The sequence below is a fragment of the Parasteatoda tepidariorum genome, chromosome 7 (assembly GCF_043381705.1).
Source record: "Parasteatoda tepidariorum isolate YZ-2023 chromosome 7, CAS_Ptep_4.0, whole genome shotgun sequence".
In the NCBI taxonomy this organism is placed as follows: domain Eukaryota; kingdom Metazoa; phylum Arthropoda; class Arachnida; order Araneae; family Theridiidae; genus Parasteatoda; species Parasteatoda tepidariorum.
This window is the reverse complement of record NC_092210.1, coordinates 51,895,993-51,921,771: the sequence shown is the minus strand read 5'-3', so window position 1 is coordinate 51,921,771 and position 25,779 is coordinate 51,895,993. Positions and strand designations below refer to the sequence as shown.

Sequence of the window (25,779 nt, the reverse complement as noted above, 5' to 3'; positions counted from 1 at the left end):
TTACTTAAGATAATTGATACTTGACGAGCTTGGCTTACTCGAAATATAATGGAAAGAACAATTGCTTTGTTTTTAATTTTCTCTCAGTACATTATTTCTTGAAGCCATTTATAAAATAATTTTTTAACCTATTACCTATTATTACTTCAAGTAAATTAAAATTTCGTGTGACACGGAACTGTGCTAAGTCGTCCAAATTTAAAAATGGACGAATGAAAAACACAAAAGGGAAAAAAAAATCAATTTTTAGAGGGGGGGAGAATAAGAGATTAAAGTACATCCGTACAAAGAGAGGGAGTTGTGCATTTCCAATAACAATAGAATGATATCCCTTTTTCCTTCTAAAAAGTGAACCCCGAATAACAAGTGGGTGGTTTTCAGACCATCTGGACTTCGAATTAATTCTATCCACGACCTCTGAATTAAGGGAAAAAAATTGACATCGATCCATTATTCCTAATATCGATTCCCGATATTTTCCTTTATTTAAAATAAAATAGGAATTTTCCTTATGTGGCTTAACACTTTTGCCTCAAAATCATAAAAATATAATATTCATAATTTTTAATTCATTTAGAACTAAAGTGCTATTGAATAACATTTTTTACATAATCGCCTAATCATATTTATGCCAAATTTAAGTTCAATTAACAGAAAATTCACGTTAAAAAATTTAAATAGAATTAAAAGGGGATACCAATGTGGCGGACTCAAATAAAAAACTAAGGGGAGTATTGTTTCGATTTAAATTTATTGATCACTTAATAATAAATAAATATTTATTTGTTGTATTATTATACACGTTTTAATTGTGCTTAAATTAAAACGCGTATAATAATAAAAAAATTAGTTAAACTGTAAAAAACTTGCAAAAATTTACAGCCTATTATCAGAGTAGTTTTCGTTGCATGTAAAAATCTCTTTACTTTTATCTTATGTCGCTAGATAGAAGAATGCCTTAAAAGTTAGGATTTATAACTGATGAACTGAGCTAATAAAGTTTCTAAAAGATATTTTAGTTAATTTAAATATATTAACTTTTAAGTTTATTTATTGACAGTAGAAAATAAAGATTATGCCTGACCTTTGTTTGAATCAGCAAACTTGCATACAGCAAAATCTAAAAACCTCATTAAAACCAGAGCCGGATTAAGGTGTCTACTGGGACTGCAATCTCAGACCCCGAATTTTTAGGACCCTCCCCTCCCAAGGATTCTGCAAAGTTTATGACGGTAAATTAATTTTTGTGATTTTCGAAAAATTTATTAGATATTTTCAAGTATGGTTTAATCAATCAATCAAATCAATACCTCTGGGGGTACTGGATTGGAGATAGATCGTTCTCTGATAGATCGTTCTCTTTGGATGAATGAATGGTCCGCCCTATAAACGGGTGTGACAGAAGTCGAAATCTTGGCCATAGATGGCGCCACTGGAAACCAGGAACAATTGCACCCCTCAACCTGTACGTCAACAAGTATGTTTTACTATGTTCCTTAATCATTAAAAATTTATAATTTTTTTCTTTATAAGTAGAAAATAAAAAGAAAAAAAAATTACATTTAATCCTTTCCTTTTACTCCTCCACTCAACTCTCAATTTTATCATTATTTTCTTTTGCTTCAAGTCAAATATGCTCGAAATTTCTAACTCATTTTCTATAACTGTTTCCAAAATATGTAAAATTTCCTGAGATATTTGTTTAAAAAACATAAAAAGTTTAGTAAAAACGAAGATTTCTAATTTGTGTCTTTCTATTTTTAGAGTTGCTTATTTTATAGTTACTACTACTACTTAACATTCATAATTTCGAATAGAACGTTCTTCCTGATATAGACGCTGAATCGTATTTTAATGTAATTATTTTTGTAAAAGACAAGTTTCAAAAGGGTTTTTTTTACCATAAATTTCTGTAAAACAAGCTTATCTGCAGGGATGAGATTAGCCAAAAGGCAAAAAAGCTGAATTTCCACGATAGTAAATTTTACCCAAGCGCAACCCTTTAATAATAAATTCCAGACAGTTTAAGGTAATAAATAATGTGTTGACATACAATTGTGTACTAATCTATTATTATATAAATGATTACATTGATACTTAACATTTAGTGAAAATAAAAATTACCAATTGAAAAAATAAAGCTGGAAATTATATTTTTCCTCAGTTCACATAAGAGACAATTATTACTTGAAAAACTACCTGGTTTAGCAAATTAAAACTACTGAGAATATACATTAATATTTCATTTCTTTTAATAAATACTGTTATGTGATTTATAGCAAATATATCAGTAATATTACTTTTTAAATTATATTGGAAAAAAAAACTTTAACAATGGACCGAATCATTATGTTCATATTATAGTCTAATCTAACTACAGCCCTCTGAAACATATCAATAACAGTGAAGTAGAAATATATAGTAACTCCTTAACATACAAAAATTGCTATTTTAGTTTGAAAAATTACATGACAATCAGCAACTGTTTAGATAATTGTTTTTTATTTGATAAGAATTTTGCATTTTATAGCATAAATAACAGCAATTATAAATAAAATTTTGATGATGAGTTAATTAACTCTTTTTCCAAAAAAAAAAAAATTAAATTAAATCCCTTTTTAAGTGATTGCTTTTGTTTGCTATATCTTTTATGTTTGCTATATTTAGTCGTTAGTCCATCTTCAAACATCTTGTGACAAATCCTATTTTTTCTTCTTTGCAAGCACAGAATGTAAGTTTTGAATATATTCCCTTCCAGTTTCTCTGATGTTGTAACACTTACATATACATACTAATAATCGTCGTTAGAAAAACAGTCACTTTTATAGTAACTAATTTTTAAAAAAAATTTACTTCTTACAAGAATCGCGATAGTTGATCTTAAAATTGCGTGAATATGAATAACAATTATGGATTTTGAAATCACATGAATATGAAACTAGATATACGATTTTGAAAATGAGAAAATACAAACTGGGATATAGAATTTTTAAAACGCGTAAATACAAATCACGATTCATAATTTTTAGATCGCGTAAATACGAATCATGATGCGTAATTTTTAGATTGCATAAATAAGAATTATGATGCATAATTTTTAGAATGCGTGAATGCGAATCCCAATGCCTTATTTTAAAATCACGTATAAATACGAAAATCAATGTTTGATATTATAAACCGCATGAGCAAATCAAGACATTGAATTTTAAACTTGCGTGAATACGAATCGCTACATAGGTTTTTAAAAAGGCGTAAATACGAATCACAATATCGGATTTTTAAATCTCGTAAATAAGAATCGCAACGTACAATATTCAAATCGCGTGAATAAGAATCGCAACACGCAAATATGAAAAGCTATGTTTGATATTAAAATCGTGTGAATAAGAATCGAGATATTAGCAGATTCCAGGCTTGGGACCTCTAAAAGGCTTGTCAGAAGCAGCGTCGTTTGAACTACGAAAATCGGATCTATCTGGAGGGCGGGTAAAAAATTCGAAAAATCTTATCTGCTGCGTGTAAAAGGGGAGAAAATAGCTAAAATAAGTAAAAATGAGAAAGGATTGGTAGCTATGTAGTTTGAATTTTCCGTTTCTCTTTGAAAATCGGTGATTTTTCTGAAAAAGCGGCATACTTATGAAAAATAAGTGAAATTTTTAGAAAAATCTGAATTTTTGATTAAAAAAAAAGCTGAAATTCAAGAGATAAAAAAGAAAAAAGCGGAAATCCGCTAAAAAGAGGAAAAATCTCATCCCTGTTATCTACACTTGAATTTCATAAAGTTTTAATATATCTTTAGTATAAGTTACTTAGGCATGCAAGTTACACATCAGCTCCAGGATCCCATCACCTTAATCCAACCCTTATTCAAATTGTCAGCACCCTAGTATTCGCACTCATGGCATTGAAATTGTAGCCAGCAAGATTAGGTTTGTGATTTCGCGACGGTTTTTCTGCCCAATGCCTTTCTTCCACTTCAAAAGTATTTTAGAGATTATCACTTATTACCTTCATCCACTTAAATCTCCAAAATTTAATAATTTAGCAAAATATTTAGTATAATGTTTCCTAAAGTTACTATTTTCCGACAGATGGCATTGTAGCTCTTTTTTAAGATTGTTGCGTTTCGATGCATGCAAATTTCATTCTTCGATTACGATATGTAACAGACTACTGGTAGCCATCTTGATTTCATTTATTGATTGCGACAATTTTAGTAAAATTTGTGAACTAAAAGCACAAACTAAAGAAAATTTATGTTCTGCCACATGAACTTCCTGCGAGCATTTTTTTTTCTTATCTAATTTCAAATAATAAATTTTTAAAAAGTCAGTCAGTCTATTTTAGGATCATTAACGTAATCACTGCTGCGGGATCCCAAACTCACTCGGACAACATTTAGAAAATTGAAGTTAAAAATATACAAAAAAAAAAAAAAAACATTTCCCCTCCCCATTATACTGTAAAGATGTATTATTATTTAACGAAAACTCAATGTTACGGTAAATCATTTTCTCTGGGATAATTGAAGCACAAAATTTATTTAAATTGTATCCTACTGGCTATGTCACTGTTATCATTATGATATAAAACAGGGGTTTCCAACTGGCGGCCCAAGGGCCGCACCCGGCCCGCGAACTAAAATAGATTAGTTGTAGTTTTTTTGCTGACAATTTTCGTAAAAAATCTATATGGATTTAAAATAATTTCTTCGTTTCTGTAAAATTTAACATACCAACGGTGCAAAAAAAAAAATTATTTCTCGGGTTTTGCATCCAAGAAAATATTTATTCAATTACAAAAATAAACGTGTTTTTTCTTTTTTTTAATTTCATCTTTTGTATATAAAGTTGCGGCATGCCATTTGATTTGTGGCCCCCGGCTTCATGCAAGTTGGAAATACGTGACATAGAATATAAATATTTTTCAATATTTAACCAAAAAAATTCACGCTATGTAATACCAATTGGATTTTTTCTTTTTTTAATGTTTTATATTATTTTAGATTTGCAGTGAAGAGACAGTTGTACTGTCTTCAGGTACTAATGTTCAGTCAAAATTTACTAGTTTTATTACTTTGTGTTATTTAGTAGACTAGGGCTATTTTTGTATTACCTTAGCAGTTACAATTAACAGAAATCTGGATTTTTGTAAGACTAAATATTCTCAGGCATGTCAAATCTCTGTGAGAAATGATTAACATTGCCAATACGCTGTATTTTTTTTCTTGTACCTACTTAACATATTTTGTCCTGGTTTTCTTTACCGCTCTTTTGGTATCGATTCTATCAAAAGAATGTCTTTGTATTATAAAAAAGCACATAACTGTTTCTAGAAAATCAAAAAATTAATTTTATCTTTTTCAAAACACACAGAAAAATTCATTAAAAACAAGTTTGTTAATGCAGTGCTCTGTATATGCCTAGTTAAAAGCAGTATTTAGTTTGTCACACATTTAAAATTTTCATTGTTCTGACTTTTAGGCACTCCAACGTATTATTTTCTTATTATTTTGTTTTTACCCATTTTTGATCAATGCATGTTTAATAATGAGTGACATGGCATTAATATCATAAATTAAAAAATTAACACAATACACAAGATTCAATTTTTATCTTTATTTTTTCGTACATAAACTGAAATTCAAGGAGGTAATTAATTTTAAGTAACCAAGTTTAAACATATCGAAAAAGTATTTCAAAGTGAAATCATTATGATTCTTTTCACTTCCTACAAAGTAATTTAAAATCTGATCTGTTTTTTTTTTTTCAATTTTGAAAACAGACTCATAAGACCAATAGAATTTTAATGAATAAAATTCACAGTAAACTTACGATATGATTAAGCTGGAAAAAAAATAATAACACAAGTCGATTTAAAGAGGCAATAAATATTTACATCACTATAAAAAATTATTCCAACTAATTAGCAAATACAATCATGCAATTATGAAGAAACATTGCTAGTCTTTATTTAAGGTTTTGAATAATTCAATTGACACAGTAAACTACATTAGAAGACAGTAATATAAGTAATAAAAAAATGGAATATGTCACATAACCATTCAATGTTAAAAATATTCCTACATAAATTTAGACCAGTGGCTCCCAAAAGGTATTTAATAGAACCTAACTTCGGAACAATTTGCAAAAAAAAAAATAATTTTTTTTTTTTTTTAAATGAACAAAAAATTGCTTTCAATAGCTGATCTTACATACACTATTACCAACACAAAGTTCTGTATAAGGGGAATCGAAGAATTTTTCAAAGCAAATAGTTGAAATTGTTATCAATCAACACTCTTTTACATCTATTTAGAGATTCAAAATTTTAATTTTAACCTTAGCATTAACTTTTACTTCTTAACTACAATAAAGATGTACAATAATAATTATAAGTACAGATTATTGCATAGGAATTTCATTACATAGATATTATTGGGAACCACTGATGGTAAATAGCATCAAAGATGCAATGAACAAAATATGATACATCCAGGTGTTAAAATAAAACCAAATCAATTTTTATCATCAGCAGAATTGCTAATATCATCATCTTTTTGAACTGGGGAAGGTGAGCGTTTCTCAGATGACTTTGAGCGAGATCGAGACGGACTCTTGCGTGATTTAGATCGGCTGCGGCTTTTGCGATCATTCCGATCTTCACTTGGGCTTCGACTACGACTGCGAGACTGCTTTCTGCTGAGGGAGCGGCTGGATCTTGCTTTAGTGGGAGATTTAGACCGTGAATGGGATTTGGAACGGGACTTTGACCTTGATCGTGATTTAGACATAGACCTAGACTTGCTACGACTGCGACTCCTGCTCCTACTTTGAGAACGAGAATGGCTCTTGGACCTAGACCTTGAACGAGAACTGGAAGAAAAAAAAATTAAATAAGTTTAATTCCTTGATTAATAATAGATTCCACAAAGATCAATGGGTATCTTTCCATTTCACCAGCACAAGTAGTTTCAACTATTTCATAATTAAAAAAATAATAATAATTAAAAACTTCCCCGATTATGCTGAGTGAACTCTGGTATGTATATATTGCAAATATTTATAATCCCGAGTAAACTCACACAGCAGAATTCATCAATATGTTTTGTTTTATCACATTTTTACTTTGTCGGTAGCAAAACAAAAAATAATAATTTGCCGTCATTGTAAGTTTGCCAATTTTTGTTTGGGAGTTTCATTATTTGTGGGACTGCAGGCGTGTTTTGTACAATTGGATATAAGACTGTTGATGAATTTACATAGGAAAAAGAAAAAAAAGTCAAAAAATGGCATTTGCAAGCGAAGGTAATACAGATGATTTTTCAGATTATGAAGATGAAAACAAACAAAGACTAATATTTAATTTTTTTAGTTTGCCTGAGATAATTTGGGATAGTAAACTTATGGTATGATAACAGCAAAGCATGTATAGAAGTAAATGGAGAATTAACTGAATTCTTTTTGGTAAAAACTGGCGTAAGACAGGGATGTGTTTTATAAGGATTTTTATTTATACTGGTGATAGACTGGATTATGCGAAACAGCTTTGAAAGATGAAAAAAGAGGAATAAAGTGGAATTTTACAACTACTTTAGAAGACCTTGATTTTGCTGATGACATCGTACTTATTTCATACAAATGTACAGACCTTCAGCTTAAAACAGACAAATTCAACAAATATTCAAATAGTGTAGGTTTATTCATAAACAAGAAGAAAACTTAAGCAATGAGAATAAATCAAAAGAAAAATGACAAAATTAAAATCGAAAATCACAAAATAGAAGACATAGAGTCATTTAGCTATTTAGGTTCTATTGTAGATAAAAAAGGTGGAAGTAGTGAAGATATTAAACAGAGAATAATCAAAGCAAGAACATGTTTTAAGGGATTACATAGATTTTGGAGAGAGTCAAATATTGAAATAAAGACAAAAATAGTTGTTTACAAAGCTATTGTTAGAGCAGTACTATTATATGGCGCAGAAACCTGGAAACAGACTAACATCGAAATACAAAAATTAGAAACCTTTCAAAACAAATGTTTAAGATTTATTTTTAAAATTTTCTGGCCTTACAAAGTATCAAATCAAAATCTATTAAAGAAAGCTAAAATAAAAACAATAGAAGATGAAATTAAAAAACGAAGATGGAGCTGGCTCGGACATATCCTTAGAATGCCCAAAGAAAAAATTACATCTGTTGCTCTTACATGGGCCCCTGATGGTAAGAAAACAAGAGGAACACCCAGACTTACTATCCAGGGCATGTTTTTGGGCGAATTAAAAGAATGTGGAATATCTGGCTGGGAGGAAGCAAGATCTATTGCTAAAGACAGGAGGCGTTGGAGGGATATGCTAGAGGCCTTAAGTGCCCAAAGGCACGTAGAAGATAAGTATAAGTAAGTACACTGATGGTAGATAAAATATATTTTACACACACAAAAAAATTACAATCTCAACCTAGAACTTGTGTATTATGTTTTATTTTAATTCCTTGTATTTATTAATAAAATACAAAAATATGCTGATTTTTGCATTTTTTTCTCTTCAAAAAAATTGGTAAGGGAAGCGGTTAATTTACTTGCACTGAGTACATTTGCATTGGTGACTTTATCACCTGCGTCAGTGAAAGAGATAATCACTGAATAATGAAATGAAAAACTATACATATAATACAAGCCAAAGATGAAAGTTCATTATATACGTGCAATGATTGCTCAAGAAATAAAATTGCCAACTAATCACCTGTGGTAACCAGCTTAGTCAACCTCAAAACTTAACGCATAATACTTTTTTCTCAAAATGTGAACTAGAATCGTCAAAAAATATGACAATTCAATAATTAAAAGGAAAAAATTATAAGTGTGACCAGCATGATTTTTAACTGCTTTGAATGTGGTCACTTATTCTTGAATTTAAATAACAATAAAAAATCATGAAGCTGCCAGAATGATAGTCACAAAGTGGAATGAAAGAGTCAAATCTAAAAGTGGCCTGGAAAAAAAAGGGGACAACAATTGGCAAAACGTATAAGACTTCTCTTTGCTACAGCATATGCATACCAAACTACTTTCATAAAAAGCAAAAACAAACTTAAAAAGAGTACAATTTTCACTTCTCAAGTACAACAAAGGCAGTTTTTAATCCAAAAGTTTAATAAAATACACAATTTTCCATTTCCAAGTCACTTTGGTGAGGAACTAAAAATTTTATGCTTTCATAATAAGTTTATTATGAAGCATTGCACGACTCAATTTTAGATCAATATTTTAAAAAAAAAAAATTATAGTTCAATATTGGTTAAAATTCTTCCATTTAATTAAAATTTATATTTAAAGCTCCCTTAAAAAGTTTTAAAGCAATGTCTAGTCATAAAATTTAAACAAAGTGAATATGCCATATTCCTTTAACATTTTTGTACAAAAGTAATTTTAGTGGATGATCTCTTAATTCAGCATTTAAAATTTTTCTTTGATTACTGCATTGTAAATTGGGATTATATTTTTACTAATATTTTTAAGATCAGATAATAGATTTGAATTAATAATGATTTAACAAAACAATTCTACCCTATAAAATTTTATACCATATTTGTTGGAAAAAAAATCAGCCTTTGTTAATTGAATTACTTTTTCATAAAATGATTAAGTTCTAAAAAGTTAAAAAACAATGAATCCAGTCAATAAGTTAATATATCCGAACCCAGTTTATAATAATTAGACAGTTCTAAGATCAATTACTGAATTTTACGACATTATTAATCGAAATTAATGCAGGACCAAAAATTTAGATCTTTCATTTCTTCAAATTTATTCTTTTAAAATGTGCATTTGCATTTATTAACCACATACAAAAGAAGGAAAACTATGATAATTAATTTTAAGGAGAAAGCTATTTTACTTTTTTAATAAAGAAATAGAGAAAAATAATCATAGGGATTCTAACATATTTTAGAAATAAATAAAAAAAAAAAAATAATGAAATTAAAAAAAAAACTATGGGGACAATAATTTAAAGTTTGAAAACAAAAGTTTAAGCAAATGACAAACTAATTACGACAAAATGTGTTGGAAAAACAATAACTTTCAACTATGACAAATTTTGCACAAATAGTACTAGCATAAATTCTACTTATTTGCATACTAGTAGGATAGAAATCATACAGTAAATTTCTTAGCTCAGTAATTTACTTTATTTTTAATACAATTCTTTCAGTTATAAAACCCAACATTTTTCATAAACAAGCAGATTCACCAAAAAAAGTTTTTAACTCACGCGTAAATTCTCATAACATAATAATATTGCACATATTTAAGCCCTGCTTGCTATAGAAATTGCATAATAAATTTTTAAAAAAGAAACATCATGGGTGAGTGATTAATCAGGGTAAGTAATCAATCCAAGAGTACTTTCTTTTAAAAGTCATTAGAAGTAATTTTTTAAGATATTGCACAATTTTACATTCAAGATTCCCTTTAATAATTGACATCAATCCTTTGCAATTTTTGCATAAACAAAGTATTCAATAGCTAAAGCTTTCTGCAGCCCTTTTTTTAAAAAAAAATCAATTATTGATTTTTCTGAATTGACAAAGACATGCAGTGACTTAAGCACATAATAAAAAGCTAAAAAAAATAATAATTTACACGGCCCATGTTGAAAATTAAATTGTTTATTGGATGCAATTACAATCATTAATTGAAGACTCAAAACTGTAAAAATTAGAAAGTTAGGATATTTCTAGATAAAAAATGCATTATTTAATTATACAAAATTATTAATTTCAATATCTTTAGGTATATGGTCACTCAATTCAGCACTTGGACATATTGGATGGATAGTTTCAATTGTTTTTAATATAATTATAAAAGATATTAATCAGACTTTTTGAAGTGATAAATCTAAGTAATCTTAATTAATGTATTAGTTATTATGTATTAGATAAGTGAAGGGTTCCTCAATTCGTACTTTTTAAAAATTTTCATGAGTACAAATTATGTAAGCATAAAGAATTCAATAGTAATTAAAACCCTGTTTAATCAATTAAATAAAATACTTCGAAAAATAAAATATAACTGGATAGGATTGACCTCAGTGATTAATAATTTTTCCCATTTCTTTTTGTATATTAATTTTGCAAATTTGTTATAAAAGTAAATTACCGCTGATCCTTTATTATGAAGAAAAATAAAAACATTAACATTACAGAAAGAAAAACATTAAAGATTTATGTCTTTACAATACAAATGTGCTCGAAACAAGAAAATTAATTTTAAAAATAAAAAGAAACTAAGCCCATTCGATAGAAAAATTATCAAAAACCTAAGCTGTATCATCAAATTTCACCAATAGGGCATACATTAAAATATAAAATAGATAACAGAAAACTAGAATAGAATATTTATTGTCTACAATAATTTTTAAATCAACTTAAGAGTTACTATCAATGTAATCTTCTTAACAAAGGATGTAATCTCTCAGCAATGAATGTAATTTTTCAAAAGTATAATTTTATAAATCATTACAAAAAATTGTAAGGATTTTACACAATATGAAACACTTCATAAAAACAACGTTTTTTTTAAAAAAATACACAATAAGTCCAGGGTTTGAAAAAACCCGGGGATTTTCGAAAAAACCCAATTGGGGTTTTATTTGAAAAAATCCAGGGAAAATTGGGTTTTTTCATTTAGTGCTCATAAACTACATACTGTGAAAATATTTTTATGTATTAAATAGTGATGTATAAACTTAAAAATGGAAGTAAATCCAAAAAAGTTTATATAAAATACATATATTATAATTAAAATAAGTTTAAAGAATGCACTATCCCTAATACATATTTGAATCTTTATTCTTAAATACATAACTTTTCACAATTTTTAACTGAAGCACTATAAAATATAAATACAACAGTAATATAAAAGGAACAAGTTTATTAATCTTTTTGCTTTCGTCTGTTGTTTATGTTTATATATACATATATTACTTATTACAAATTTATAATCAGTGAAAACTAAAATTTCATCTAACTTTTACCTTAAATAAAATTAAACTGGAATACATATTTAATGTTCTTCCATGTTTTTATAATACGATTAATAGAAAGTGAAATTAAAATTGCGTATAATTATAAAGAGTATCAGTTACTTGTCCTATTTTTCAAATATTTAACCTTAGATAAAAGACTGCATTTTTAGATAAATTTTAACTTTATAATTTTAANGCTCATTTTTTTAAAATCAGATAATAAAACTTTAAATTTGTTTATTGTTGTTTAATGTATCACTTAATAAATTTTTTTTTGTTTGCTTTCAATATTTTTAAACATGATTAAAAGAAACAAAATAAATTGTATTCAAATGAAATCTTAAAAATAATATTTAAAAAATCTTAAAAGTAATATTTTAATTTTTAACTGTTTTTTAATTGTGATAAACTTTCTCCAAATAGTTAAAAATTGTCACCAGATGTTAAGAGTTAACTTAAAAAAAGATCCATTTCTCTCTTAGATGGTGATACTTTTACGAGTTTTGTAGCTTTACCTATTCCTAATCTATTTCGTAGTTTACTCTACACAAAACTGAAAGTTGAAAAGTGTCTTTCGATAGAGACAGAATGCTGGTGCTGAGTGTAAAGAAATTTCGTGGAAACCTGGAATTTTTTTATTTATTTATTTATTTTTTGCCGTAATCTTTCACTATTTTTTGATGAAAACTGTAGAATAACGGTGTTAAGCATCATTGATTTTGGAAAGTATTCAGGATTCGTAATTTTGAATGCCATAACACCTGGCAGAAACTCTGGATGATGCTTACACAGTTTTCTGCTAATTGCTCTTGTTCATCATTTAAAAATTGTTCCCTTATTTCGGGATCAAGGATGCATATGCTAATAAATGAGGTAGCTGAACAGCCTGATGGAATCTTTAAACAAAATGTTTATGGGGTTCCAATTCATCACACGATAGTAAGTTAATTCATAACAGCTTCTGAAATTGAAAGGTTTTCTAATTTAAGCTTTTTTAAAGCTTCAGAAACAATTGATATCTGTTTTTCCAAATTGATAGTTTGGTAAAGCCCAACATTATTAAGTATTTTTGACGTATAGTTATTAGATTCATTTTGATGTTCAAGAGCAATCTCTTGATATTTATGATAATTATTGGCAAAAGTTTTTACGCGGTCAAACTAAGAACTCCACCTAGTATCATTTGGTAAATGGGGCACCAAGGAGTTTTTTTCATTTGCCCATCCATGTGCTTGATGCATATTTCTAAAATATTTGTTAACTTCCACGATGTGTCCAATGACAGTATTAGGAGATAATTATTTTTCAACCAAATTTTAAAAAAACAATTTGAGAAAAAACCCACCAAGTGGGTTTTTTCTAGGTAGGCCCACCCAATTAAACCCGGGCGGATTTTTTCAAAGTGGGCCCACTTAGCGAACCCTGAATAAGTCACAAACATGCATTAGCCTATAGATATATGTTACCGTAAATGTGACTAATCCGGTGATTATATATAATAACCAGTAATTTTGTTTAGTCACCACTAAATTTGATTAATTTTTGAAAATTCAAATTAACCGGTTTGGCAGCATAATTCCCAACTCATAATGGTAAATGTGATAATGGTACCCAACAATGTAAAAAAGAAGGAAGTCTTTCAAACTTTTATACCAAATATCAATTAACAATTTGTGCAGAAAAATTTATTTTGCTTTATTATGTTTCAAATCTAGCAATATCACTTCGAGAATGTGTTAGAAAGACATTTCTCTCTGGAGGTCAGAGATATTAGTGATGCGTTTGCAAGGGACAATGCGAGTAATAAAAGTATGTCAAACTTTTTCATTCTAAATGCCGTAACAGTTTAACAAGCTTAAATAAGTAAACTTAAAATATTTAGTAATTTGTAGTAATAGCTTTAAAAGTTATTTGGAAAAAAAATTTTCTCTCTAGAATATGGGCTAAATTTTTTTATGTAACTGCAGTTTGAGTTTGTTTTTTGTGTGCAACTGTTTTGTACATGTCCATGTAAACTGTATTTTTTTATTTTATGTCAGTCCCCTTATTCAAATTTTGTTCAGGCTAAATAAATTTGATTTAAAATAACCATTTATTGACTCTTTTTAATGTTAAAATATAAAATATTGTAATCCGTTGCCGCATACGCCATAGTGTCCAATGAAAAAATATCTTGCCAAGTTTTAACCACGAAAAAAAAAACTGCACTCTATTTTACCGGCCCAACCAGTCATATTTATTACATTTTCCATTACGAGTTAGGAATTGCGCAAAACGGTTAATTTGATACATTTTTAAAAATTTATGTATAATTACCGGTTATTATATGTAATCACCAATTTATTACTTTTATTAAAAGAAAAACTGCTTACCGGCGACGGCGAGATTTATCTTCAACTAATTTAATACGACGACCACTCAAGTCTGTATCATCCAGTTTATCAACAGCATTCTTCATGTCAGAATAACTTGCAAATTCAACAACACTATAAAGAAAAAGGTTATTAAGAAAGGTAACTATTAATTTTTTTAAAAAAAAATAGCTAAAATTAGCAGTTAAATACAATTTAAACAAATAATTGGTTGCAGTCTAGCTTAAAAATAATTTCTTAACATCTATGCATCATTTTTTAACAATATGATTAAGATGTCAGGTACTTTTTTTTTAATGAGTGACCTTAATTTAAATAAATCAGCTTTTTAAATGAATAGGGTGGCCAAAACAATTATTAATAATTTATACATTATATTGCATATTTTACTTCAATTAAAAAATATAACACCATACTGTGAAACAATGATAGTTAAGACAAAACATATCATATAACAGAGAAAAAAAATATTTTTAAAAATAATAACGCTTTGTCTAAGTTAGCCAATACAAAAAAAAAAAATTTTTTTATTCTGCAATTTGGAAGTCAAAAATTTTTTGTTTAATTTCATTTTACATTTTGTACCTGCAAAATGCAAAAATGAACAAGATAGTAATTTTTAAAGAAAAAAAAGGGCATATCTCGAGTTATGTAAATTAATGTAAAATAACATTATTGCATATACTTAAAAATGAAGAGATGAAATTATATTAAATAATCCCTAATAAATCCTTACATTACATAAACATACTATTAATATTAATATGTAAAACTATTATATATATTAATATGTACTAATATATAAAATTGAATAAAAAGTAAACTCAATTCATATATGCTTCTTTCCAGATTTGATAACAAAACTAAATGCTTAAAAGTTTAGACCTTAATATATTTATTATTAGTAGAATGTCTGCAATACACAGCAGATACTAACTCATTAAAAAATCATTTTAAAAATACTAAATCATCTCACAAAAGAAACAAATGTATAAGCATTATTCTATGTAGCATAGCAACTCTGTATTAAATGGAGACAATTCAATTTAAGGAATTAAGTTGGAAAATTTTACAATTCCTTTAGATTAAATTTTTATATAATATTTTTTAAATCCTTTCCTACCACTTTTCAGAAGCTATGATCCAAACAAATTTCATGAGAAATGAATTTAATCCTTGTGAATTAATAATTTCTTATGAATAAATAAAAGCTAATTTTTAACACTTAAAATCATTACGAATTAATAAGAAAAAATCAAGCTTTACTATTTTTCTTTACCGAAAAAGCAATGTGAAGCTATTCATGTGTGAAATGACACTATTCATGTGTTAAAAAAATTACAGAACATATAAAAATTGGGAGGTCGAAATGTTTTAATTTTTGAGGATATCAAAAAGTTTATAAATAGTTCTTTTAAAAGACACTAACGAAACACTCGACTTATGGCAACAAAAATAAACTCTACAAAAATTGGTAGAAAATTGCAACAAGTATTTTACTAATTGCAAAAAACATACATTAATTTTTATATTAACATGTTGAAAAAGATCCAAAATCACTAAATACTTTTTAATTTATTATCTGATACCTCTGTCCTTTAGGGTGGTCTTGCACTTAATGACATGAATAAATTTAGACAACATGGTGGAACAATGTCATTATGTTACAAGTTAAGCAGAAGGTTTTATCATTTTACAAAGAATGTTTAAAGACAGTAGTGAATAGCGACTTTTTTTTAAAGAATAAAACTTATAATTTTCCTTTATGTTAAATAAGTTGAAATTTCTTAATATTTCTTAAAAACTTAACAAAAATTGTTTCACAAAAGTAGCTCATACACCAGTAAAACACTTATCTACATCTGTGGTGCTATTTAGGTTTATTTAACACTAAACATACCAGCACTTTACAATACCATAACTAGTCTTTTGACCAGTTATGGTAGGCTTAGTGTTAAATTAAAATATTTTTCCTAACATAGAATGGAATTTTTTTCCCCAATTTAGATGACAATTTACATAGATGGTAAAAAATTGCAAACAATAAATATATTTTAATAACTATAGCTTCAGATTTATCAGAAATTTAAAACACAAATAATAAAATTTTACTACAATACTTTAGTTATTTGAGATGGACGATTTAAGATTTGATTAAAAATTCCACAAGCAACATGCTTAATTTTATGCAATTTTTTAGAGGTAAATAGCAAATGCAAAAATATATTTATTTCTAAAAATCGAAATGTTCGTACCCATTAAAGATGTTGACACATTGAACCAACATAAATGTTATCTTTACAGTATGCAGGGAATTACCTAAGTCTATTGAAAGAGGTATGGTACCCGTTGCATAAAAATTTAAAAAGTATGCACATCTTTGCTTCACTTTAAAAACAATTTACTTTTTACTAAGATATAGTTTACAATGACTAACAATTTTATAATTATGAGAATATAGCTTTAATATGACTTCTTATGGCATTCTTGATATTTTTATCAAAAAAAAAAAAAAAAAAAAAGAAAAAAAAAAAAAAAAAAAAAAAAAAAAAGATATAGGCTTGGTTAGAATAAACTCGAATTTTAAAAATTCATTCCCCAATGCATATTTTACATAGACAGTTTCCATTATACATTTTCCGTAAACATGTCTCCTCAGAACTTGTGCTGTCTTGATAGTTTCAACATTTTTCTGGGTTAAAGCCAAAAGTTAGCTAGAAATGAAGCATAATGAAGCTACTTCCGAAAACATTCAGTTTTTTTGTCACTTTTTCTAACACAAAATTGGGTACTGTCTTGAAATTTGAATTCAGTTATTCTGATTGAACTAACTATGCAAGTTCTCCTGGTCAAATGACTGGTTGTGGTAGGAATAAGTATACGACAAGTATTATTGGAAACAAATAAAATACGAAGAAAAAAAGAATATTAACTGTATATAATCATTAGAAAAAGTCATGTGCAAGTTAAATAAGCATAAACAATAAGGTGATAAACGCATTTTCGACGCAAAAGTTCTTGAACGGTCATTTGATCTGTTACGGTATGTTTAGTGTCAGATAATATGCTTTTAAAAAGATAATACCCTTTAAAAAATATTTTAATGAAGGTACTGTTTTCCTTAAAGCTGAGTTTGTGAAAGAAATGTTCCATCTAGTGATTAATTTCTGACTAATGCTCAATGGCTGTAAATTTACCATTAAGAAATTAAAGATCTAATATCAGCAGACAACAGTCAGGTCCATTGTCATATAATGAAAAAGCATTGATAGTAATAAAATTTACAATAAAGTTTTCAACTTATGCAAGCATACCCTTCATTGCGTCTTTGTTTATGGGCATCAGCATAAGTCACTTCACCAGCTTGTCTCATATAATCTTTCAGATCCTAAAATTAAAATTCTATTAATACAATATTTTGCAACAAAAAAAATATTAAATTTATATATAAGAGAATCACAAACTATTTTAATATAATAGAAAACTACATTTTTTAATTCTCTTGATCAACCTTTGAACATATGGTCCTTTTTCTTTGAACATATGGTCCTTTTTCCAATAATTTTTACAGTGTTTAACTTGAAGATTTCTTCTTTATGCTTTTGAAAATGATAAGGTTTACTTCACATTGGCAATTTCAAGTAGGCAAGATGTTTATAATTCGAATTTAGTTCTTTTAAAAACAGTATATTTGTGACACACATTGTGAATGGAAATTTTGGCATCGATTGTGGGGAACTTAGCATAATAAATATGCAAATTTTGAATACATAATTTATCATTTATAAGTAAATTAGCTAATTTTTAATGCTTTACTTCAATAAAATTTTTCTCCTTAGAAAACAGTGAAGAAATATTAATGTATAATTAAAATTACACGCTAATAATTATTGAGAAAGTAAAATTAGAACTTTTAAATTTAAAATTTCTTATAAATAGGCTAAAAATAAGACTTTAAAAAAAATATCAATTAAATATTTCTCAGAACCAGTTCCAATTTAAATGAAGAGATCACCCATAAGGAATTTTGCCAGCATTTTTTTTTCATTCGCAAAATTCTTCAAGAAGTTCCATTCATCAAAATCAATTCCATTCATCCAATATTACAAAACCATTTTCCTGATCACAGCATCCATATATCTATTTGCATACAACCATGTTCCTGAATCAAGACATCAGTATCTATTTTTCCAAGATATTAGATACTTGGCTCTTATATTTTTCAATCAGCATTCCATAGAACTTTATAATTTCACCATTTGGTTTTCATCTTCATCATCAGAGCAATTTCTTTCGAACATTTCTTAAATACAGAGATGTATAAGTTATCCACTTGAAACTTTTTTGAGGATAAAGAGGATAAGCACAATGGAAAATATTTTTTTAAAAAAATAAGTAATTTTATTAATATTCAAAAATTAACATAACCGTAAAACAATGTGTTACCTGAATGAAAAAAGACTTCAAGAGAAAGAGGGTAGGTAGATTTTGCATCAGTATCGACCACCACACATAGCGCTTGCCCACCACCACGGGCCGTGACGACAACCAGAACTGTGACTATCGTGCCAGATAGGGCCAGGACCCTCGTGACTTAGGTTCCAATGTGTCAAATAAGGTTTTATATGGCAGTGATAAGCCTCAGGCTTGCCTTTAGAGTGCCCACTCAGTGGGTTCAGGCACTACATCCAACTTGAAGAAAGTAAGGTTGTGCCACAATGAGCGATCCCATCGTTAAGTGGATGGTGGTTGCAGAATAGCAGGCCTACGTTCTACTGGCCTTTGCCACTTTAGCGCACATCCACAACCCTCTACCAGACCTGGGGCCGGATGGTAACTTATGAATGAAAGAAATGGATAATTTTTAGACAGCTGTGCTGAACAACTAGTTTGGAATCACTGTAACTATCATGCACACTGTTAAAGAAGAAAAATATGAAATGATAAAGAATGTTATGGTGAAGATTAACGATGAAAAATTGCTTTTTAATTTAAAACTAATCTAACTTAATTATTTTGTAAATCATACCATCCCATAATCCATTATTTTTACTGCCAAAATTACATGCATCTTTTAAAATGAAGGAATAAAATTAAATTTAATACTTTATTTACCCGTTAGTATAAAAAAGAAAAATTGCAAAAATATATTGTTAAGAATTACACTTACTTAAAAAAAAATCTTATTATGACACTCTGTGAAGCAGCTAATATTAGATGGGAAAAAAAATCTAACAGGTTTTCTTTCCTTTTTTTGAGATATAAGCTAAGAAAAGTGCTTTTGCTGAATATGAACTGATAAGATCGTAACACAAGTTTCACACAAAAACAAAATTCTGGCAAAATGATCAAATGTGAACTGCAAAATATTTCTAAATTAATGTTTCTAAGTTCAATGGTGCAAAAATTAAAAACTATTTAACACACTAAATTTCCGAAAGACCTTTTCCCGAATAACTCTAAATTGCATGAACATTGACCAGGCAATAAATGTTCAGTTTGAAGCAAGTTTATAATTTACAATCATGAATAAAATATTGACATACATAAGAAATCTTACTTACATAGAAAAATTAGAATTAAATATTTAAATAGATAAAGTTAACATACCTGCCAGCTAACTCTACTACTCAAGTTTTCCACAATCAGTCGGTACTCAGTCCTGGTGGGTGGCCCGTATCTTCAGCAAAAGGGAAAAAGATTCAAAAGAAAAATCTCTCAGTTACACATAGAAGCATACAATTTGCCTTTGGCAGAACTATCAGAAGTTCTCATCACTACTTTCAAGAAAATTTTAAAAACCATAACCCACCCAATTAACTGCCAATTAATTCAAATTAAAAGTTAACTCAACATAAAAACTTCAGCAGGCGTTGCATTTATTTCAACACTAAATTAGTCCAATGCCAAAGCATGAGGAAACAAAAAGTTGACTTACAAGCACAAAACAGCTATATAAAATTTCAGAAATTTTTTTAGACTTTAGAATTTGTTTTCAATCAAGTAAATAACTGTAGCATTTGAAATCATTGGTGGACTAAAACCCTTAAATCCTTTGGTAACCAACACATCTGTCACTAATCAAGCATAGAGCAACAGCAAGTTTGGTTGGTTGGGATAGTTTAATGATTAAAGAAATGCCAACTTGCTTCAGTAGATAAATATTTTTGGGGTGTAATCTTTTGATGTAAGATTATTGGTATAATAAATTTGATTAATAAGATTTTTACTTTTCGCTACTTTTAAATTATTCAAAGTACTATCTGATAAGCCACTTTGTCACTGTTTGACCTTGTAAAAAATTTGAAAAATTAACCAAAAATTTATTTAGTTTGTAATTTTGTACTGTATTTAAAAATATTTGCTGTATCAATCTGAAGCAGTATGAATCTCTATGACTAGGGTGTAATGGAATAATGCAGGTTTAAGCTTATCAAAGAATTGATTTTAAGATACAAATTCAATTTTAAAAAATGTAAAAATGAATAAATAAAAGGATTTTATATTAAATAAATAAATAGAAAGATATCCTGTATTAAAAAATTAAGTCAACATGAGTATTTTAGAATCAATGACAGACAAATTTCTAGTTTGACGTGTAACAAATCACACATATTATTAAATATCCATGTTTATTTTTCCAAATTCTAATTGAAATAATAACTGCGATTTTGAATATTCTTTTTATAAGATCCATTTACTAATTTATTTAAATTGTTAAGTAAATTATATCGAGTTTTATTCAAAATAAACTAATAAATGTGATGGTTTTTATGAAGCATAAAAGTGGTTTAAAACATTTATCAAAAATAAAATAGAGAATACAAAAAAGAAAATAGCATTCTGGTGAACTTCAACATAATGTTAGATATTGATTCATGTAAAATTACTATTGACCTCAATATAGAAAACAAATTTAACTTCTAATGATAGCTATTGGTAATAACTTAACATTTCTCAGAAACTAAGATTGGAATGAAGGAAGGGATGCAAATATTATGTCATTACAGAAATTAAAAATTTTTTAATTTTTACTTCATAAAAAAATTACTGTATTTTTCCAAAGAAACTGAAAAATTAGATGTCTGTAGTACGAAATACTTTATTTTTTAGAATCTAGAACATTTTTCATACAAGAGAACATAAGAGTCTCCATTAAAAATAAATTAACACCAGAATTTTAAAAATGATTTGTAATTAAAAAAAAACACTAGTCATTAATATTTAGTAGAATGTATAGGTGGCAGTTTAACAACAAATAGTTGGCATAACGATGTTTTTTTAACAAGTTTTTTCATTAAGTTAACATATTCATGTTACTGATAATTATGATTTTAATGAAATATTAAAACTTCTGTTTGCGTCAAAAAATTAGGAACAACAGATAAATATTTACTTGTCACGTCCTCCTCCTCCTCCGCCACCACCTTGTCGACGCCTCTGCATTTGATTATTTCGGTAACCTCTATTTCTATCCCTATACATATCATTCCCTCGAGGAGAGCCTCTAGCATGTTCAATGGTAACCCTAAAGAAAGAAAAAAAATTAATATTTCAGTGTTACATGATGTGTCTTAACTAATATAAAAACTTTATGTCTTTATAAACACACAAATAAAATCATTTGATATAATTCAGAAGGGCATAACATAAAAACTAAACATATTAATATAATTGATTTTAATATTTTGTTGTCAGATCAGTTAATAAAAAATAAATTTTATTTAAAAACTTAACTATATAAAACAGAATTATTCAGACTAACTTCCTTATCTCAATTAACCATGAATTGTATATTGATCAGTATTTATGTAGGTTCTTAAAATGAGTTAGTTACATGTAAATTTATTATAAAGTGACAGCACCTATAAAAGTAGGTAATTTATTTCCTCTTTTGCTAAGAGGATAAAAAATGCTTTGATTTTAAAGTCTGGTCTGGTAATATGTAAACTAATATGTAAAACATACACCATGTTTAAAATGATTATAAAGCATGCTACAATTTTTATTTCATACACATGGAAAATACCAACTACTTAATCCTTATAATTCAGAACACACTGAGCACTTTTCTCTACATGGTTTAATTCAAATAACAGAGGTTCATCATCATCATAAGGAGTTACATTAAAATCTGAATCAGATAAATATTTTTATTTGGTTACAAAAATAGTTATTAAACAACTAGCATAACCATAACTGTTAAAACAGCTTTAAAAACTCTCAAAAATGGTGTATATAAAATTAGACTAATAAATATTAGGTTGTAGAATAGCCTTGATGATTAGGCCTTAATGTAATAGTTAAGCATTTACATAAAAATTTATACAAAATATTGTACATTCATAAAGAGGAGCACATAATGCTGTGTGCACCTAAGGACTAAAATGAGCATATGTATAAAGTGCACCTCCATACATACTAAATAAAAATCTATACGTATTTGCTTAGGTTGTGAATATTTCTTTTTAAAATCTATTTCAAAAATTTTTTACCAAAAATAGGTGGCTACAAAAAGTTTGAATCTGGTAACAGGAACTAATTAATTGCTTCCCCACGAAGTGTTTTTGAAATGAGATTATGTGTTGACAGAAAATCTTTCATTCTTTCCATAAATAATCTGATACTGTATTAACAATTTTTACAGTAAAATAGTGAAAATTAACTTCAAAAAAAATATATATCCAAATCCCTATTTTATTGTATGTCCATAAATTTATTGTAATTAACCTTGTAAGCTAATATGCATATTTACTTAGGTTAATTATTTAACTATTTACATGGGAATAAAAGTAAATATTTACATGGGAACAAAAGTAAATTTGTAACTCATTTATAATGCTTTCAAACAAAATCTAAATAATTGATATATTTTTATAACTACGGCATGTTATTGTCAGATTCCCAACATGTTTTGCAGATTTTGAGCTTGAAAGTAATTGTACATTAACGACATAGAATATATAATATTGTATAACAATATGTTGCAACTTACCTTTCACCTAATAGTTCTTTGCCATTTAATTCATAAACTGCATCATCAGCATCCCTGTAGTCATCAAATTCCTGCAATATTAAAATGAGATCAAAAAAAATTTAAGGCAAGCTTAGTTTACATTTAAGCACTTAAATTTATTGAATATTGATCAAAAAATTCTTAAACAGATTATACAAAGCAAGATCCTGTAAAACAAATACTTATTAAATCATCCCATTGCTATTAAAAAAATTACAGAAATAGCAACAAAAAAAAAGCAGCAAAAATTATTAGAAAGCTAGTAATGGAATTACAGTGATTCACCTCCTGCAGAATTAAGATAGCAGTTCTTGCAGATAGATTCTACAATTGGAAAATAAACTACTTAGATTTCCTTCTTCACTTAGTTTATACTTCTAGGTTTCCTTTCATATACATAAGGCATTTATATTATAAGTTTGTAACCATATAATAATTAGTTTTGAAAATATCTCGCTTAGAGATCATCAAGTTTGTTAAGTGATCATCAGATTTGTAACAGAAAGATAGAAGAAAATCCTTTTACAAATGTAACCAGTGTATACAGATTTTTGGGGTAAATTTTATTGTTTCCGTGAAGGAAACACTAGCACTCAAATTTTGGCTGTCAAAAGCAACAACTAAAAATTATTTTATTATTCATAAATATATATAAAGGTTATAAGTTCATATCCATATAAAAATATGAATGGGTGTTTGAATTATAAGCCTTAATTGTTTTTTCTAGGAAACTTAATTTGTCATATAATTGAGCATGCAAAACTAATATATTGGAAATTTTACATACCACAAATCCAAAACCATTTTTAATAAGAATCTCTCGTATTTTCCCATATCCTTTAAAAAACCGTTCTAAATCTCTTTCTCTCACTTCATAGCTCAATCTTCCAATGTATATCCGAGTACTCATTGTGTAGACCTAAGGCAAACAAAATAAAAAACATGGCGTCACAAACAGAAAAAGTTAAAAATTGAGAATATAATTAAAACCAGAACTAATACTACAATCGTTATTCATGAATATATGTAACACATTCTTTTCTGACTTACTTATATGCGTTCAATAATACTTATGAATTTATTAATTCAAGTTGAAAAGAAAATTTTCACACCGGTAACAAAGACATTCGTTCAATATTTGGAAATAAAAACCTACGGGGTCTTCTAAAGTGATGCGTAGATAAATTGAAATTGTAGCTTCCGGGGATTTATTTCTTCTTCTTTAATAAATCATATTTTGACAACATTTTAAATTATTTAGGTTAGAAAATTTAGTAAAAATATTTATGAAAATTGAAAAACTGGCTAATCAAATTCTTGATCACATTTCAGAATTCGCATATTCGATCTTTCCGCATTTTGTCTGAATGGCCCTTAGGCGAACGAGTTTGCTATAGCAGGAACTACCTTTCCCTTCCACTCAGGGTGCATTCACAATGCAAATGACAGTCCTAGACGTGCGTGCGAATGTTTAGAAACCACATGTGTGTAAAACTAACCGCTGTGCATGTCTGAATCGCTTTGGGGTAATATAAAATATTTGAATCACAGGGGCGTGAACCCAATGCAGTGAAAATGGCCCTTCACTCTCTACAGTTAGTGAGCAGTGAACTTCGATCAACTTGCGAAGGGACCGAGGATGTGTGGTATCATTTCTCATTAAACTCTTCTACCGTAAAGTGCTCGACTCCACGCACTGGTTGTCGGGCTACCAAATTGAGGAATCCACCCCCCTAACAGAGGATCAAAATTGTGATGTCACGTCATCAGTTCATCCTTAGGTATACTTCCAGGCTTTTATCAGTAGCCCATTGTGCAACTCTAATGCGATGTAAATGAAATACTACTAAAATTCCTGAATTCTATTCCTTCTGCAGACAATTTCAATACAACAGCAACGACAAAACATTGTTCCTGGTTTGTGATCCAATGGTTACATTACAAAGACATATACAGGGAATAAACAATTCATGGATGAAAAGATGCTTACTGTGAAGAAATTGTCAGCACAGACGAAGTCAGTCTTAGAAATATGCACTAGCCTAAGGCGTTATCCAGGTGAAATACAGCGTCTGGAATGTATCGAAGAGTGGGAAGGATCATTGGCTCTACAATTTCCTTTACGTGCTGATCCCTGTTGAGGTTGCCCGCAATTTGCACAAGATGGAACCGATAATTATACCCAATAGATACCTTCAACATAATGCTAGGTATTTGTGAGGAATGATGCTGGATAATACAATGTGTCTGCAGACGTTCCTTTCTGAAAGGTCTGGCGCGTTCTCGTTCATCATTGTAATCCAGATTATGGTGAGATTCGCTGGTCGGAGAAAACAACTTGTTACCAATGGGCATGCCAAG

General features: G+C 28.2%; 1 protein-coding gene across 2 annotated transcripts; it reads right to left on the bottom strand.

The window, feature by feature from the left end:
• Positions 1-5,603: 5,603 nt before the first annotated feature.
• Positions 5,604-24,823, bottom strand: LOC107453793 (serine/arginine-rich splicing factor 5). 2 transcript variants are annotated; one of them, XM_016070743.3, is made up of 8 exons: positions 24,469-24,823; positions 24,206-24,337; positions 23,398-23,468; positions 21,799-21,930; positions 20,013-20,082; positions 17,717-17,790; positions 14,403-14,516; positions 5,604-6,875 (listed from the first exon to the last, which is right to left on the bottom strand). In XM_016070743.3, exons 2-8 carry the CDS (start codon positions 24,326-24,328, stop codon positions 6,518-6,520), a joined length of 942 nt encoding a protein of 313 aa, XP_015926229.1. In that variant the 5' UTR covers positions 24,329-24,337; positions 24,469-24,823; the 3' UTR covers positions 5,604-6,517. The 2 variants fall into 2 exon arrangements, with proteins under 2 accessions (XP_015926229.1, XP_015926228.1); XM_016070742.3 differs by having other exon boundaries at positions 20,013-20,085; positions 24,469-24,607.
• Between the last annotated feature and the right edge of the window lie 956 nt (positions 24,824-25,779).